The sequence below is a fragment of the Myxine glutinosa genome, chromosome 7 (assembly GCF_964187855.1).
Source record: "Myxine glutinosa chromosome 7, kmMyxGlut1.1, whole genome shotgun sequence".
Taxonomy (NCBI): domain Eukaryota; kingdom Metazoa; phylum Chordata; class Myxini; order Myxiniformes; family Myxinidae; genus Myxine; species Myxine glutinosa.
Genome location: NC_136267.1, coordinates 132652730 through 132668099, shown reverse-complemented (window position 1 = coordinate 132668099; position 15370 = coordinate 132652730). Strand labels below are relative to the sequence as shown.

At 45.4% G+C, this 15370-nt stretch overlaps 1 protein-coding gene across 9 annotated transcripts in view; it reads left to right on the top strand.

The window, feature by feature from the left end:
- Window positions 1-15370, top strand: part of EIF4B (eukaryotic translation initiation factor 4B) — a 193464-nt gene that overhangs the window by 148990 nt on the left and 29104 nt on the right. For 6 of the 9 annotated variants that reach the window (XM_078782302.1, XM_068123243.2, XM_078782303.1 and 3 more), the window contains 4 exons: window positions 3451-3730; window positions 5648-5730; window positions 6151-6295; window positions 13109-13172. In XM_078782302.1, the coding sequence (XP_078638428.1) occupies window positions 3451-3730; window positions 5648-5730; window positions 6151-6295; window positions 13109-13172 (572 nt within the window). The remainder of the gene's footprint in view (window positions 1-3450; window positions 3731-5647; window positions 5731-6150; window positions 6296-13108; window positions 13173-15370) is intronic. The other 3 variants (XM_068123240.2, XM_068123239.2, XM_068123242.2) reach the window with 1 other exon arrangement.

Genomic DNA, 15370 nt, shown 5'->3' with positions numbered 1-15370 from the left:
CATCGGGTTACCAGAAACTTGACCACCGGCCAAATCATTCCCGACAACAAAAAATATTCCCTCTACAGGAAGAGTGGCTTGTAAACCTACGGTGACCGGTCCTGACACCAAATCTGACTTCAAATGGATGACATGAAGTGGGGCTTTAACACAGCCACCAACCCCCTGTAAAAGAACATTCACACCAGTTGCCGTCTTCTCTGACAATGGCAAAATGCCTTCCAGCATTAAAGATTGATGTGCTCCTGTGTCCCTCAATACCCTAACAGGTCTCTGGTTAGTCAAGTTTCTATCCAGTGACACAAACCCCTCTGAAATAAAAGGTTTGTAACCCTCTTGAACAAGGTCGTTCTGTGATGCCGTAACTTTGGCATGGGAACCTTCACAAGGCACTGCCCTCCAAGGACGATTCCTTGCATTTGCCAATGCATTCGGAGTTATACTACTCTGACTCCGCTCATGATTTTTCCTTTCCAGGGCATAACATTGGGACATCAAGTGTCCAGGTTTCTTGCAAAAAGCGCAAGTAGGCCCGGAGGAAAAACTCGTGGTCTGCCTCAAGCCCCCCGGAAGATAAGTCTGTCTTGGAACTGTAGTCTTCTGATCCCTAAAAGTCGCGGTATCAGATTTGTCCTCATTGTCATCTCCAGGCCGCCCCCATGAATATTCCTTTTCCACACCGGATGTACCATAACTCCCCTGGCGAACTCTAGGCGGGAAGTTAGGTGTGTGGAACCCCATCCTGTGTGTCAAGGCAGAGTCATCTGCCACGGTTGCTGCCTCATACAACTCTGGTACCTTCTTTTCCTCCAGATGTACTTTAATGTCCTTGTGGACACACTGTTTGAATTCCTCCACCAAGATCAATTGTCGCAACAGGTTGAAGTCTTTCCCAATCCCCTTCGAATCACACCACCGATCAAACATGGTTTCCTTCATTCTGGCAAACTCCACATGGGTCTCACCCTCCCTCTTCCTGGCATTCCGGAATTTTTGCCGGTAAGCTTCAGGGACCAATTCATAGGCTTTGAGAATGGCTTTCTTCACTTTCTCATAATCTACACATTGGTCAATCGGTAAAGCCGAAAATATATCTTGAGCTTTACCCACCAAAACACTGTGCACTAACATAGTCCAGGACCCCACAGGACATTTTAGCATTTGAGCCACTTTCTCAAAGTGTAAAAAAAAACTTGGCTACCTCCTTTTCATTGAAGGGTGGAACCAGCCTCACATGCCTACCAACATCCCAGGTGTTCTGACTAGTTGTCGAACCAGCCGGCATGGATGCTACTTCTCCCCGTTCTCCCATTAATTCCAGCTCCTTGAGTTTAACTTCCTTCTGATACTCCATATCACGTTCCTTTAACTCCCTTTCGGCTCTCTTTTCCTCTGCTCTTTCCTTTGCTCTTCTTTCTTCTTCAGCTCTCCTTTCCTCGGTTCTTCTCTCCTCGCGTTCTCGTTCCCGTTCTACTCTTCTTTCCTCGAGTTCCCTTGCAGCTCTCCTTTCCTCTGCTTTTAACCTTTCCTGGCTCTGCAGTTGCATCTCCATTTTTCGGAGCTCCACATTTTCTTTTTCCTCGGGTAGCCAATCGAAGGCTACCTCTGTCCATGTTCCTTGTCCCACCAGAGATTCTACCACCAATGTCTGCATCTCTGCTTTCTTCATATTAACTTGGACCTCCAAGTTAAAATGTCTGGCCAATATCAAGAGTTCCGATGTTTTTTAACGCTTGGAACTGTGCCTCATTAGGGGACGCCACAAACTGTTTTGTGTCAAACACCATGGTGACTTTCTGTTAACACCTGTTAACCTTCACACAAAAAAGAATTGTCCAATTTTTTTTGAAAAATTTGGGAATGTTAGAAAAATTCCAAATTTGAGAATTTTGGGAATGTTAGGGAATTCTATCCCAGACGAATGTTATTAGGGAATTTAATCCCAGACAAAGACCCAATTTCGAGCACTCGAGCCAATTGGACGAGCCCCCAATTTCTGTTACGTGTTCCTCCCCGACCCCCTGGTCACGGTGTACTTCCGAGCCCTGAGAGGAGTCACGGCAGAAAAATGTGTTATTCTGTGTGTCAAAAATCAATGGAGAAGCCACCCCAATTGTTACTCACAAACAAATATTGTATTAAGATCACACAAGAATAACAGTTCAACAACAATAGTATTCAAAAGTACAATCAATATGTCCTATGATGGTACCATCAGTTTTGTAATATATAACTCGCTGTGCTCCAAGTGAGTGAAACAAGAACATTCCCCAATGTCTCTTATTCCCGGCTTCAAGACGAAGTTGATTCGCTCCAGTGATCGCCAGAACGATGTCCAATCGAGACCTGAATCCCGTGCGGATGGCAAGTACAGCCACACAGCCGAAGCTGTACAAAGGCGCCCTCAAGGCGACTGGGAAATCCAAAGGTGCCCTACAGGCGACTGAGAGATCACACCCTCGGGTATGGACGAAATAACCTTCAAAAAGCCACGTCACACACACGGCCCAGATCGACGTCTGAATGCGGTGAAAATGGTCGGAAAGAGACGAAACCACGAGCGAAGCACAAGTCCTGCGCGAGTCAAAATGGCTGACGACCCGCTCTTGAGACGTAACGGCCCGGCGATAATTCTCCTCGGAATCCACCGCCAAAAACCTGACACGCAGTTTGATCGGTCACAGCGATGACAACTCTGTCGCAGGAATCCCTTTCCCGGAAACCCGAAAGTTCGCTCGTGACTCTTGCTCGCCAACGTTCGCTCCAGACCGCAAGTAGCTCCGCTCCTTCTTGTCCGACTCACTCGCCCGCCCTCTTTTCTCTCTTCTTCCTCTTCGTCGTCCGGTTCCCGAGCCGGTTTCCTGTTTCTTTTAATGTTAACTTTTTTACCTTTTGAAAACAGTTCATGAACCATATACCTTTTGAAAACAATAATAGTACCTGGAATCAGAAATATTTACAGTGGATGCAAACCACCACAACGCAAGTGACGAATCTGTAACAATATATATATATATATATATATATATATATATATATATATATATATATATATATATGGTCGTTTGTGCAATGGCATGATTCTATGGAATATAAGTCATATAGATATCTGCATAGTGTGCAATCGACATTTTGTTCACAATGTGTGGCATCTCCATTCTGATTGTTCTTTAAAAGTTCAAAGATAAGTCCATGCTGAAAACTGAAAGGCTGGTAAGGGCAGTCTTCGAGTAGAGCACATCAACACTCACCGCTTACCTCGGAAGTGTAAAGCCTGCAATCTTTATAATTTGTGCAGTTCTCTGCAGGACTATCGTTTTTCGTTCTTGAATGAGCTTCAAACTACAAAATACAATAAATTGATCGATGCGTAATAGCCGACGATATTGTTGACTTGCTAAATGGGAGGTTGTTAGCCCCTCAAAGATGAACTTTTTTGTGTGCGTTCAGGTCGGCAATCTCGTAAGGAAAGTGAAGCATATGAGGGGCATGAGGTCTTCTCAGGACAAGAGGAGGCCCAACACTTTAAGTCAAATCAACAACAACCCTCTGTTCCCAAAGTGGTTCCAGCCCCACAACCAAGGGAGAATGCTTGGGCAAAGCGAAGCGAGATGCAGAAAAGAGTCGTTTCCTCCTCGGTGTACTCCGACTTGCAGGCCGACATTCAGGACCGACAGCCTATTCAACAGCATCAGTTACCTGCAGATTCTACTAAAACTTCACCTAACAAGTAATCCTGTGTGTTGAATGAACATTTGACGTATTGAATGTTTTTTTTTGTAATTTATATGAGAAAGGTGCAGAGAGGGAGGGCATGGGCAGGGGGGCAGGAGAGGAGAAGCAGGAAGAGAGGGGTGAGTGGGGAGGCAAAACGAAAAACTATCCAAATAAAAGTTTATGCTTACATACATTTAGATTGAACCTCTTTGGGTCGTGAATTGCATTGTATTTGGAAATGCTTCTGAACATGTAGATGCATTATTTTAAAGAGAGACCTTAATTCTGCATAAGACGATATCTATATAAGGAATGCATTTTGTTTTTGGTGGAAATCCATTGATGCGCTAGGGCAAGATGACATAGACTGAACGGGCTGTAAAGACACCAACTTGGATGCATTTTTATATTATTGTAGGGCTTTTTTGTGTGACTGTAAATGTGCATTAAAATAATGCCTCCGAGCTCGTTATTGCTTTATCGGCAGTAACATCCAAATATGTTTGATCATTACACACAGATTCCTTCTTTGGGGGTCCATGGGAATGCCCTGCAGTGAATCCTCCCATTGTCGACAAATTGTCGCTGTTGTACTTGTGTGATGTCATGTGCCTTAGTCCCTCTGCCCTTTCAGTCTTGTCCCTTCCCAGTCGTGCCAATTCATCCATATTCACCCAAAACACACACGGACACACACACACACGGACACCCACACGGGGACACACACACGGCCCATAACTAGTTATTCCCAAATGTACGAGTATCGTCAGGTTCACTATGTTAACAAATATAATTTCGTTCAAAATTTTGGGAGATAAGCAAAACTATACATTTTTGGAATATTCAGAGCATGAGGAATCCAAAAATTAATGTTTACATTTGCATAGACAACTTTGCGAAAATGACACTCAGGACAGTGATGAAGATCGTCAGGTTCACTATGTTAACAAATATAATTTCTTTCAAAAATTTGGGATTAGCAAACCTGTACATTTTTGGAATCTTCAGAGCATGGAGAATCTGAAAATCAATGTTGGCATTTGCACAGACACCTGCATGGCCGCCATTTTGGATTTTGAAAATGGCCGCCATAAAATACATATTTTGCGCGATCTCGGCTTCTAGTCAACCTACAAACTTAATTAAATATGCTAATCCTATGTTTTCTGGGTCAAGGAATCCAATAATGGCCTCAAAATAGTGCTCAGGATTATAGAAAAGCAACAAACAAAGGTAATTGAAAACCATTGTCTTTATTTGTGATATAACTGTATTACATAATACATGATAGTGCAAGTCCTTTGAAGTTATAGGTTGTTATAGGAAGTTATAGGTAGTATCAGATTGAACTATAAGTTCTATACACAGGATCTACGAGGTCTATACCGTTCAGGAATATGCTTTTACAGATCTTCATCACTGTCCTGAGTGTCATTTTCGCAAAGGTGTCTACGCAAATGTAAACATTAATTTTTGGATTCCTCATGCTCTGAATATTCCAAAAATGTATAGTTTTGCTAATCTACCAAAATTTTGAACGAAAAAACATAGTGAACCTGACTAGTAGTTTCACTGCTCACCTTTATTTCTCCCTTCTCCCCCCACCATCTTTTGTGATATCTCTACAATCTTGCTTTTTTCTATCCATTATTTTAATATTGTGTCTAAGCTGTTTGTCCCTCTTCCCACCTTTTTCAGGTTTTCAATTCAGGACCAATGTGTTTCTGTGTACTAGACACTTTTTTTTCTGTTTCTGCTTCTGTGTTTTCATTCCGCCGGCATCTGTCTTGTTCGAGCATCTTTGTAATTGTCCATAGGGTAATCGGATTATTCATTCAACACTTGTATTGACTGCACATTAGACCATGCGTCGATTCTGAGTTTCGTTTTCCTTTGTTGATTTTATGTTTGTTTTGTGCGTGGCTTGCAGCGTGAAGACCAGGGAACCAAAGTCTGTGGTAGAAAGTTTCACCATTGCCTTCCCAGCCAAGATCATTCAACCTGCACTTGAAGGTTTGTACTTCTCATCCGTCTGCCAGTGGTATTAAAGGTGTGTGGAATATATTGCAGGTAGTTCAAATTTTTTTTTCCTTGAACGAGAACGACGCTTGCTTGTGCAGGGCCGTTTCTTTATTTGTGGCATTTCCCATGCTCAGCACAATGCGAATGTTATTACTGCCCGTAGGAAGCTCGAAACGGCTGCACCAAGCAGACATGTCACAAGCAGTCTTTGCTAAAGAGTTTCCAAAAAGCCACTGCAGTGCGCCACAGTTTTTTGTCCGTTCTTGTGAATTATTCCTTAGGTAGATGATGCGTCTTCAGGCAAATGTGGACTCGTGTGCTGTTTCAAGAAAGGAAATGTGATAATACTCCTTGGAGGTCTCTGCACTTTGCTAGAAGAAATGCTCATTTCTGGTGCTTCTTATCTTGCAGACAGTGGTAATGAAGACGCTGACTGGCAACCCGAGGTGCCGGCACCCACAAAGCCGGACAAAATGGGTGTGAAGATCAAGCACGGCTCCTCACGCAGCAAGGGTCGTGGCCGCGGGATCATCGCTGTAAAAAAAGACCCGAAAAGGTTTTTTATGTCTGTTATTTTTGTTTTTGTTTGTATTGCCAAAAAATGAAAATGTAAACAAACTTTCCCAAGGATATGGGATCTCATTTATTGCATCACTTTATTTGAGAACAATCGTTTAAGACTTTAAGTGCACATACAGAAGATAACGTTGAATCTTTCCATTCTTTCCTTAAGAGTGTATCAATCTATTGTAGTTTGCATTTTAACAATTTGGGTGACATCTTTCTAAACCCTGTTTGTATCAACATTACATCGGATGCTGATACCTGTGTACTTTTCTCTTGATGATAGCTGTCCTTCCAGTTTTTATCAACAGGGGGTGCTGCAGATTAGAAACAAATCTAAAAGTGAGCGTCTCTCTCTCTCTCATTCTCTCTTTCTCTCATTCTCTCATTCTTTTTCTCTCATTCTCTCATTCTCTCATTTTCTCTTTCTCTAATTCTTTCTCTCTTTCTTTCTTTCTTTCTCTTTCTGTCACCCATTGTCTCTCCTTCTCTGTCCCTCATTGTCTTTCTCTCTCCGTCGCTCATTGTCTTTCCCCCTCTGTCCCTCATTTTCTCTCCCTCTCTGTCGCTCATTGTCTCTCCTTCTCTGTCATTCATTGTCTCTCCCTCACCGTCGCTCATTGTCTCTCCCTCGCCGTCACTCATTGTCTCTCCCTCACCGTCACTCATTGTCTCTCCCTCTCCGTCACTCATTGTCTTTCCCTCTCTGTCCCTCATTGTCTCTCCTTCTCTGTCACTCATTGTCTCTCCCTCACCGTCACTCATTGTCTCTCCCTCTCTGTCACTCATTGTCTCTCCCTCTCCGTCGCTCATTGTCTCCCCCTCTCTTTCCCTCATTGTCTCTCCCTCTCTGTCACTCATTGTCTCTCCCTATCTGTCACTCATTGTCTCTCCCTCTCTGTCACTCACATTGTCTCTCCGTCACCGTCACTTATTGTCTTTCCCTCTCCGTCCCTCATTGTCTCTCCCTCTGTGTCACTCATTGTTTCTCCTTCTCTTTCCCTCATTGTCTCTCCCTCTTTGTCACCTATTGTCTCTCCTTCTCTTTCCATCATTGTCTCTCCCTCTCTGTAACCCATTGTCTCTCCTTCTCTTTCCCTCATTGTCTCTCATTCTCTTTCCCTCATTGTCTCTCCTTCTCTTTCCCTCATTGTCTCTCCGTCTCTGTCACTCATTTCTCTCTCTCCCTCTCTCTCTTCCTGTCTCGCCCATCTCTCTCTCCCTTCCTCTTTCTGTCTGCCCCTTTCTCTGATGTGCTCTCTGCCGCTCTCTGTCTTGCTCTCTCTCTGTCTTGCTCTCTCTCTGTCTTGCTCTCTCTCTGTCTTGCTCTCTCTCTGTCTTGCTCTCTCTCTGTCTTGCTCTCTCTCTGTCTTGCTCTCTCTCTCTCTCTCTCTCTGTCTTGCTCTCTCTCTGTCTTGCTCTCTCTGTCTTGCTCTCTCTCTCTGTCTTGCTCTCTCTCCGTCTTGCTCTCTCTCTCTGTCTTGCTCTCTCTCTGTCTTGCTCTCTCTCTCTCTGTCTGCTGCTCTCTGTGTCTGTCTCAGTCTCTCCCTGTCTGCTGCTATCTGTGTCTTCCACACTATCTGTCTACCGATTTCTGTCTGTCTCACTCTCTCCCTGTCTGCCGATCTCTCTGATTGCCTCTCTTTCTTTCTCTATGTTTCTCTGCTCGTCTCTGTCTGCAGTCTTTTCTCTCTCTCTCTGTCTGCTGCTGTCTGTGTCTGCCGCACTCTGTCTGCCGCACTCTGTCTGCCGCACTCTGTCTGCCGCACTCTGTCTGCCGCACTCTGTCTGCCGCACTCTGTCTGCCGATCTCTGTCTGCCGATCTCTCTGTCTGTCTCACTCTCTCCCTGTCTGCCGATCTCTCTGATTGCCTCTCTTTCTTTCTCAATATTTCTCTGCTTCTCTCTGTCTGCAGTCTTTTCTCTCTCTCTCTCTGTCTGTCTGTCTCTCTCCCCCCACTCTCTCTCTCTCTCTCTCTCTCTCTATGTCTCTCCCTCTCTCTCTCCACCTGGTTGTCTGTCCATTTGTTTATGTGCACGCCTTGCGTTTTAATTTTAAGCCCCCAAAACACGTCCCAAAGGTTATTTATAATCCTCTTTGTATATCAAAGCATTTTCTTTTGATGGAATAATTAAATTTCACAAAAGAATGTTTGTCAAGTTATATTTCTGTTGTCTGATGTACAATTGTTTTTTTTTTGTAAAAGCACCTGGCAATCTCTCTACTGTTATCTTTCGGTGAGTGTCAGTTCCTTACCGGGGGTCTAACGATCCCACTGGTTGCGTCCAAGACCTTGTCACGTTCCTCAATAACACCTTCCTCCAGCTATAAAGCACTGTGATGATTGGGTTGACTCGGCACCTTGGGAAGCTGAGCAATTTTGATATTCACTTCGAAACAAAAGTGCGAGTCGGTGTGTGCCCGGGCACGTACGTGCTATTAATGTTGGTGTACGTATTGTTTGGTACACACTGTTGGGTGCACGTCCATGTTGCACGTGATGGAGAAGTAATGTTTCAACATGACAGATTGGTGTTTTGTGATATATTGGCATCATTCATCATGCTGTGCAGGAAGTATTGGCAAACTTGTGATACTGTAAGCTTTGTGCTTGATGGTTGCCAAATATTCTGACAAATGCTCACGAGAAGACCTGTTGTGAAGGTTCATCACAGTTCTTCCAAAGCTGACATGCTGCACATGGGGAGATGACATTCTGCTGAACAGCGTGATGGGGGAATAAAACCCAGTTCCATCTTTTGGAATCCAAGTCCAAAATGCAGAATATAAAGTGGTAACTCCCAGAATCCCCACCAAAGAAGAAGAAAAAAAATTGACACCACGAGGTTTGCTTGGAAGGTTATGGAAACTGTCTTGTGGAAAGCTCAACGCCACGTAGTGATGGACTTTAGACTTCCTGGAGAAATCGTCAATGCTGACCACTCCACCTGTTAAAAAGTACACGTTTCAACTTTTCCAGAGTGGCAAAGTCGAGCATCCATGTTCCTGCAACTTGACGGTAACTTGCAACGTTACTTGCAACCAACTTGACCACTTGACTTTCCTGCAACTTGACTGCACATTGAGGAAATAAAAAAGTACGTGTGAGAGGTTACTCACTCATACCCCATACAGTCCTGCGTTAGCCTCCTCAGGTTTTGATTTGGTTTGGTCTCCGAAGGAACTGAGGAAGGCACTATTTGCAAGTGATACTGAAGTCCAAATTCCAACATGAAGTGCAAGTGTGGTTTCAAATTACCGAAACGGACTTTTACAGAATATTCAAGTTGCACTCACGGTGGCAAAGTGTGTGAACTGCGAGGGTGATCATGTTGAGTGATTAGAGTGAACATGCCCCGTAACTGTACATTACCTTCATGCATCCTCTCCTGCCCCCTCCCCCCCCCCCCCTCCTCCCCAATTCCTTCTCACACCCATTGTTTGTCCAAGTCTCTCACTATCTTGGCCTTCAACTCTGCTGTTGGTGTTTTCCTCCTCTCTCTACTGTTCCGTTTGTCCTGTTACTTCCAAGATCCATTCAGTGTACTGGCACTAGCTCTTCCACTTAGCTTTGACAATGTATACAAAAAGAACAAAATGGAGCAATATCGTTTTTGGCCTCGCTTTTCTGGGGCGGGATCAAAAGGTCAAATTCAGAAAAATGCAATTAGAGGCACATTTTGACCCTCATTTTGACCCCCAGATTCATGCTGGTGGGGAGAGGTCAAACTGATTTTTTTTTAACTCAAAATTGAATATTGGGTCATTTCTGGTGGAACCTTTTGCCATTTTTCAACTTTGCTTTGGGTGTGAAACGTGGGGATCGGACACTATTGACTTAGTTCTAGTTTTGCTTTGCTTTTACTTGCTTAATTTATTCACTTTCAGTCATTAATTGATGACAATATCAACTTGCACCCCTGATCAAGTATGGGATGAAGCCTGGATAAAGTAAGGATTTATTCGTCAAATACAAAGGTAAGGAAGAGCTCAAAGATTGAAGGATTGAGGCGAATCAATAGACAGTGGAGCAGAGAAGCCTAGATGGACATGGGACGCAAACAGACAAATAATAAGCAGGATAAAAGGTCTTGGTTATCACTACCTCCAGGGGTGCAATACGCAATGCAGGATCAGCCAATAGAGCAGAGCCAAACTCATTGACATTGTGGACAGAATGTTTTGTACACTATAAATAATTGATGGCATCAAAATAATGAATTGATTCTGTTGGGAATTCTTAGGTGATGTGCAGCTTTGAAGACCAGCTTTGGTTGGCCTGGAACATGCCATGGCCAACTGTAAAGTCAGGGAATTTTAAATACTGTACCTCATAACCAGAGGGTTTCTGCAGAAGAGAACTGAATATTTAGTCATGTTCTTCATGTCGAAATGTTGTAATGTGCGATTATCAAAAGTTGAATGTCGTTTTCCAAGTAGTTGGTTCAAATGCCTTATTTTTATATATATATATATATATATTATAAACATTGTCTGGAACAACAGACAAGGAAGGAGCTGTATTTGGGCGAAGGAACTCTTCAAAAATAGTGTGCAATCAGTCAACAATGATCTTGGAGGCAATTTTACAAACGCCTCTGATTGAATCCAAAATGGCAGAGGACACATGACGCTGCCCTGTCAGACACCAGTCTGCAAAAGAAGAAAGGGCAGAGAAAAAGCCATCCGTGTAATTCACAACTTATTTGCAGAGATCTGCTCGTCACTTGAGAATGACCCTGGACCCCCAGTTGGAGGAAATTTGTCATTTGCCATATTGTCACACTTTAGGTTCAAAGCATCCATCTATTGTTGAGGCAGAGGAGCATTTCCAAGGTAGTGTGATCAAGATGGAAGTACAGTTGGTGGTTCCTGATTGGAATTTGAGAGCAGTGACACATTCAACTCCATTAATTGTAGATTCACTGAACCTTGTGTCCAAAACTCGTGTCCAAAACTCGTGTCCAAAACCCGTGTCCAAAACCCGTGTCCAAAACCCCGTGTCCAAAACCCCGTGTCCAAAACCCCGTGTCCAAAACCCCGTGTCCAAAACCCCCGTGTCCAAAACCCCGTGTCCAAAACCCCGTGTCCAAAACCCCGTGTCCAAAACCCCGTGTCCAAAACCCCGTGTCCAAAACCCCGTGTCCAAAACCCCGTGTCCAAAACCCCGTGTCCAAAACCCCGTGTCCAAAACCCCGTGTCCAAAACCCCGTGTCCAAAACCCCGTGTCCAAAACCCCGTGTCCAAAACCCCGTGTCCAAAACCCCGTGTCCAAAACCCCGTGTCCAAAACCCCGTGTCCAAAACCCCGTGTCCAAAACCCCGTGTCCAAAACCCCGTGTCCAAAACCCCGTGTCCAAAACCCCGTGTCCAAAACCCCGTGAACAAAACCCCGTGAACAAAACCCCGTGAACAAAACCCCGTGAACAAAACCCCGTGAACAAAACCCCGTGAACAAAACCCCGTGTCCCAAACCCATCCCTCTCTGTACCTACCGTACCTAGTCGTACTCAGCTGCTCCTGGACTGTGTCCTTCTCTCCTGACAAGGTGGAGAAATTTCTGTCAATCCTTAACTCTGATTCTGCAACTGGACCAGACGGCATCAGCCCACGGGTCCTAAAATCCTGCTCTGCCGCTCCATCACACCCTCTCCTCCCTCTGTTCTCTTCACCCTCTCATTTGATCAAGGTCATCTGCCATCAGCTTGGAAATCAGCCAACATTTCCGCTTTACACAAGAAAGGTGCAAAAACAGATCCTTGCAACTACAGATCAATCAGCCTGCTCCCAATTATCAGCAAGGTCATTGAATCAATCATCGTTTCTGATATCAAATCCTTCCTCTTCTCCAATAGCTTGATCTCTGATCATCAATTTGGATTCAGACCAGGTCACTCTACTCTGGACATGCTGCTTCTGCTGTCTCAACAATGGATGGAGGTCCTCAATGCCAAACAAGAAATCAGAGCTGTCTCCCTTGATATATCACGTGCCTTCAATACGGTCTGGCACCCCGCACTGCTCACCGAACTCTCCTCCTATGGTATCCATGGAAATCTCTATGCATGGCTTGCGGACTTCCTCTCTGGTCGTAGTCAACGTGTGGCCCTGAATGGATTTCTCTAATCTCCCCTTCCTGTTCAGGCTGGAGTTCCTCAAGGCAGCGTTCTGGGCCCTGTGCTTTTTCTGGTTTTCATTTCTGGTCTTCTGGCTTTTTCTGATCTGTCCCTCAAATATTCCTACAGGTCGCACAAGAACTGACAGCAGCCCTCTTCTGGTGAAACTGCCAAAATCAAGACTCTCTGGTCACCTTCACTCTTTCATTCATCTTTTCTCCCGCCTCCAGAACAAACTCCCTCACTCTTCAATCCCACTCCGCCCTCCAGGTCTTTAAAACAGCTGTTCACCACCATCTCTTATCTTCCCCCATCCAAAACCTTGATCTTTTCTGCCCCTGTTAATTCACCTGAGATCCACTTTTTTGAAATATTGACTTCTTTCCTGGAAGTCCTGTCAGTGTCCATTTGTTTTTCCCTCTCCCACCACCCCCACTCCCTTTCCCTGCCCCTCCCCCCAAGCCCTCTCCCTTCCACATATTCTCCCAATCTCCTTGTTCTCTACTGGTGTAGTTGTGTGCTTCCCTCTCTCTCCCCATTTTGTCATTGGAGTGACATCAGTTTTATTGTTCTGTAAATATCCAGCTCATAATCATGACCTTTGTTTAAAAATAGAATATTAAAAAAGACCAAAACCCCCAATTTTTTGGCACTTGTAGTGACGACAATGCTTGAAAATATATTTGCAGGAAAGAAAGTCGAAAAGAACTGCGTTACACAGAACCAAAGAAGTACGAGGAGTCAGAATTGCCGGTATGTTCATACCCCATGGTGACATTTTCTCTTAGTTTTGTCGTGTTGTTTTGCACATCATCTCAGCTTCGTGATTTATCTTCACTCACCCTTTTGCTGTGTTATTGAAACGTTACATTTGCCACTACCCTTGCATTATATTCCTCCCCCAACCCCCTATTTGTGTGTGTGCGCCCGTGTGCGCCCATGTGTATCTGTGTGTATGTGTCTGTGTTGTGTGTCTGTGTTTTTGGAAATGAATTTATATAAGTGAAGAACACATCTTTATGGATGGACTATTCCACTGGACCTATGGGTGGCACAATTCCACTGGACTTGTGGGCTGCACAATTCCACAGGATCTGCTTACGGCACAATTCCATAGGACTTGTAGGTGGCACAATTCCAAGGAACATGTGGGCTGCATAATTCCACAGCAACTGTGTACAGCACAATTCCACAGCAACTGCGGGCGGCACAATTGCACAGGAACTGCGGGCGGCACAATTGCACAGGAACTGCGGGCAGCACAATTCCATAGGACTTGTAGGTGGCACAATTCCAAGGAACCTGTGGGCTGCATAATTCCACAGCAACTGTGTACAGCACAATTCCACAGCAACTGCGTGTGACACAATTGCACGGGAACTGCGGGTGGCACAATTGCACAGGAACTGGGTGCATGCGACCTGCGGGCAGCACAATTCCACGGGACCTGCAGGTGGCACAATTCCACGAGACCTACGGGCGGCACAATTCCAAGGGGCCGGCGGCACAATTCCACGGGACATACGGGAGGCACAATTCCACGGAACCTACGGGTGGCACAATTCCATGGAACCTACGGGTGGCACAATTCCACGGGAACTGCGAGGGGCACAATTACATGGGAACTGTGGGGGGGCACAATTCCACGGGACCTACGGGCGGCACAATTCCACGGGACCTACGGGCGGCACAATTCCACGGGACCTACGGGCGGCACAATTCCACGGGACCTACGGGCGGCACAATTCCACGGGACCTACGGGCGGCACAATTCCACGGGACCTGCGGGCGGCACAATTCCACGGGCCCTATGGGTGGAACAATTCCACGGGACCTATGGGTGGCACAATTCCACGGGACCTATGGGTGGCACAATTCCACGGGAACTGTGGGGGGCACAATTCCACGGGACCTACGGGCGGGCACAATTCCACGGGACCTACGGGCGGCGCAATTCCACGGGACCTACGGGCGGCGCAATTCCACGGGACCTATGGGTGGCACAATTCCACGCGACCTATGGGTGGAACAATTCCACGGGACCTATGGGTGGCACAATTCCACGCGACCTATGGGTGGCACAATTCCATGGGACCTATGGGGGGCACAATTCCACGGGACCTATGGGGGGCACAATTCCATGGGAACTGTGGGGGGCACAATTCCAGTGTGTGGGTACAGAGAGCGAATGGTTGAGGACTCAAGATTTGGAAGCAAACACAGAATTGAGGTATTTGGCCTACTTCTAATCACCAGTAAGGACTTGGAATCCATAATAATCACCATAGACATCAAATCCTCTTCACAAACTGCCTGATCATCATGATCATCATATCTGATTCAGACCAGGTTACTCTACCTTGGACATGCTGCTTCTGGTCTTCCAACAATGGATAAAAGCCCTCAATGTCTGACATGAGGTTAGGGCTGGCTCTCCAGACGTTTCTCGAGCATTTGATAGTCTGGCACCCTGCCCGAAACGCCAAACACCCTGCCTATGGCATCCAGCCTCTTTCATCTCTGCAGACCTTGATAGAATCATGAGCTGGTCAAACACGAATATGGTTTTTAATTATGAGAAACCCCACAGATGCCATCTCTTTTTGAAAGGACAGTCTGGCAAACCATTCCATCTTTTCTTCACAATCCTCTTGCAAGTTCAGTCTCTCAAACTATTGGGTCTCGTGATCTTTCTTCTTCAAAACACATTACTAAGTTGACCTCCAGAGCCAGTCATTAGTCTTTCTTTGGTGCACCGGAAGTCTTGTCCACCACTTTCAAGGCCTTCACCCACAGCTTGATGGAGTAATGCTCTCTCCTTTGGGATGGCACCTCTTCCTTGCACCTTGCTCATCTTGACTCCATGGATAGCAAGGCCTTCAAGGTTATTGGAATCTCCAATGATGAAGCCGAGTCGATGCGTCTATCACTTTCATGTCAGAGACGTGTTG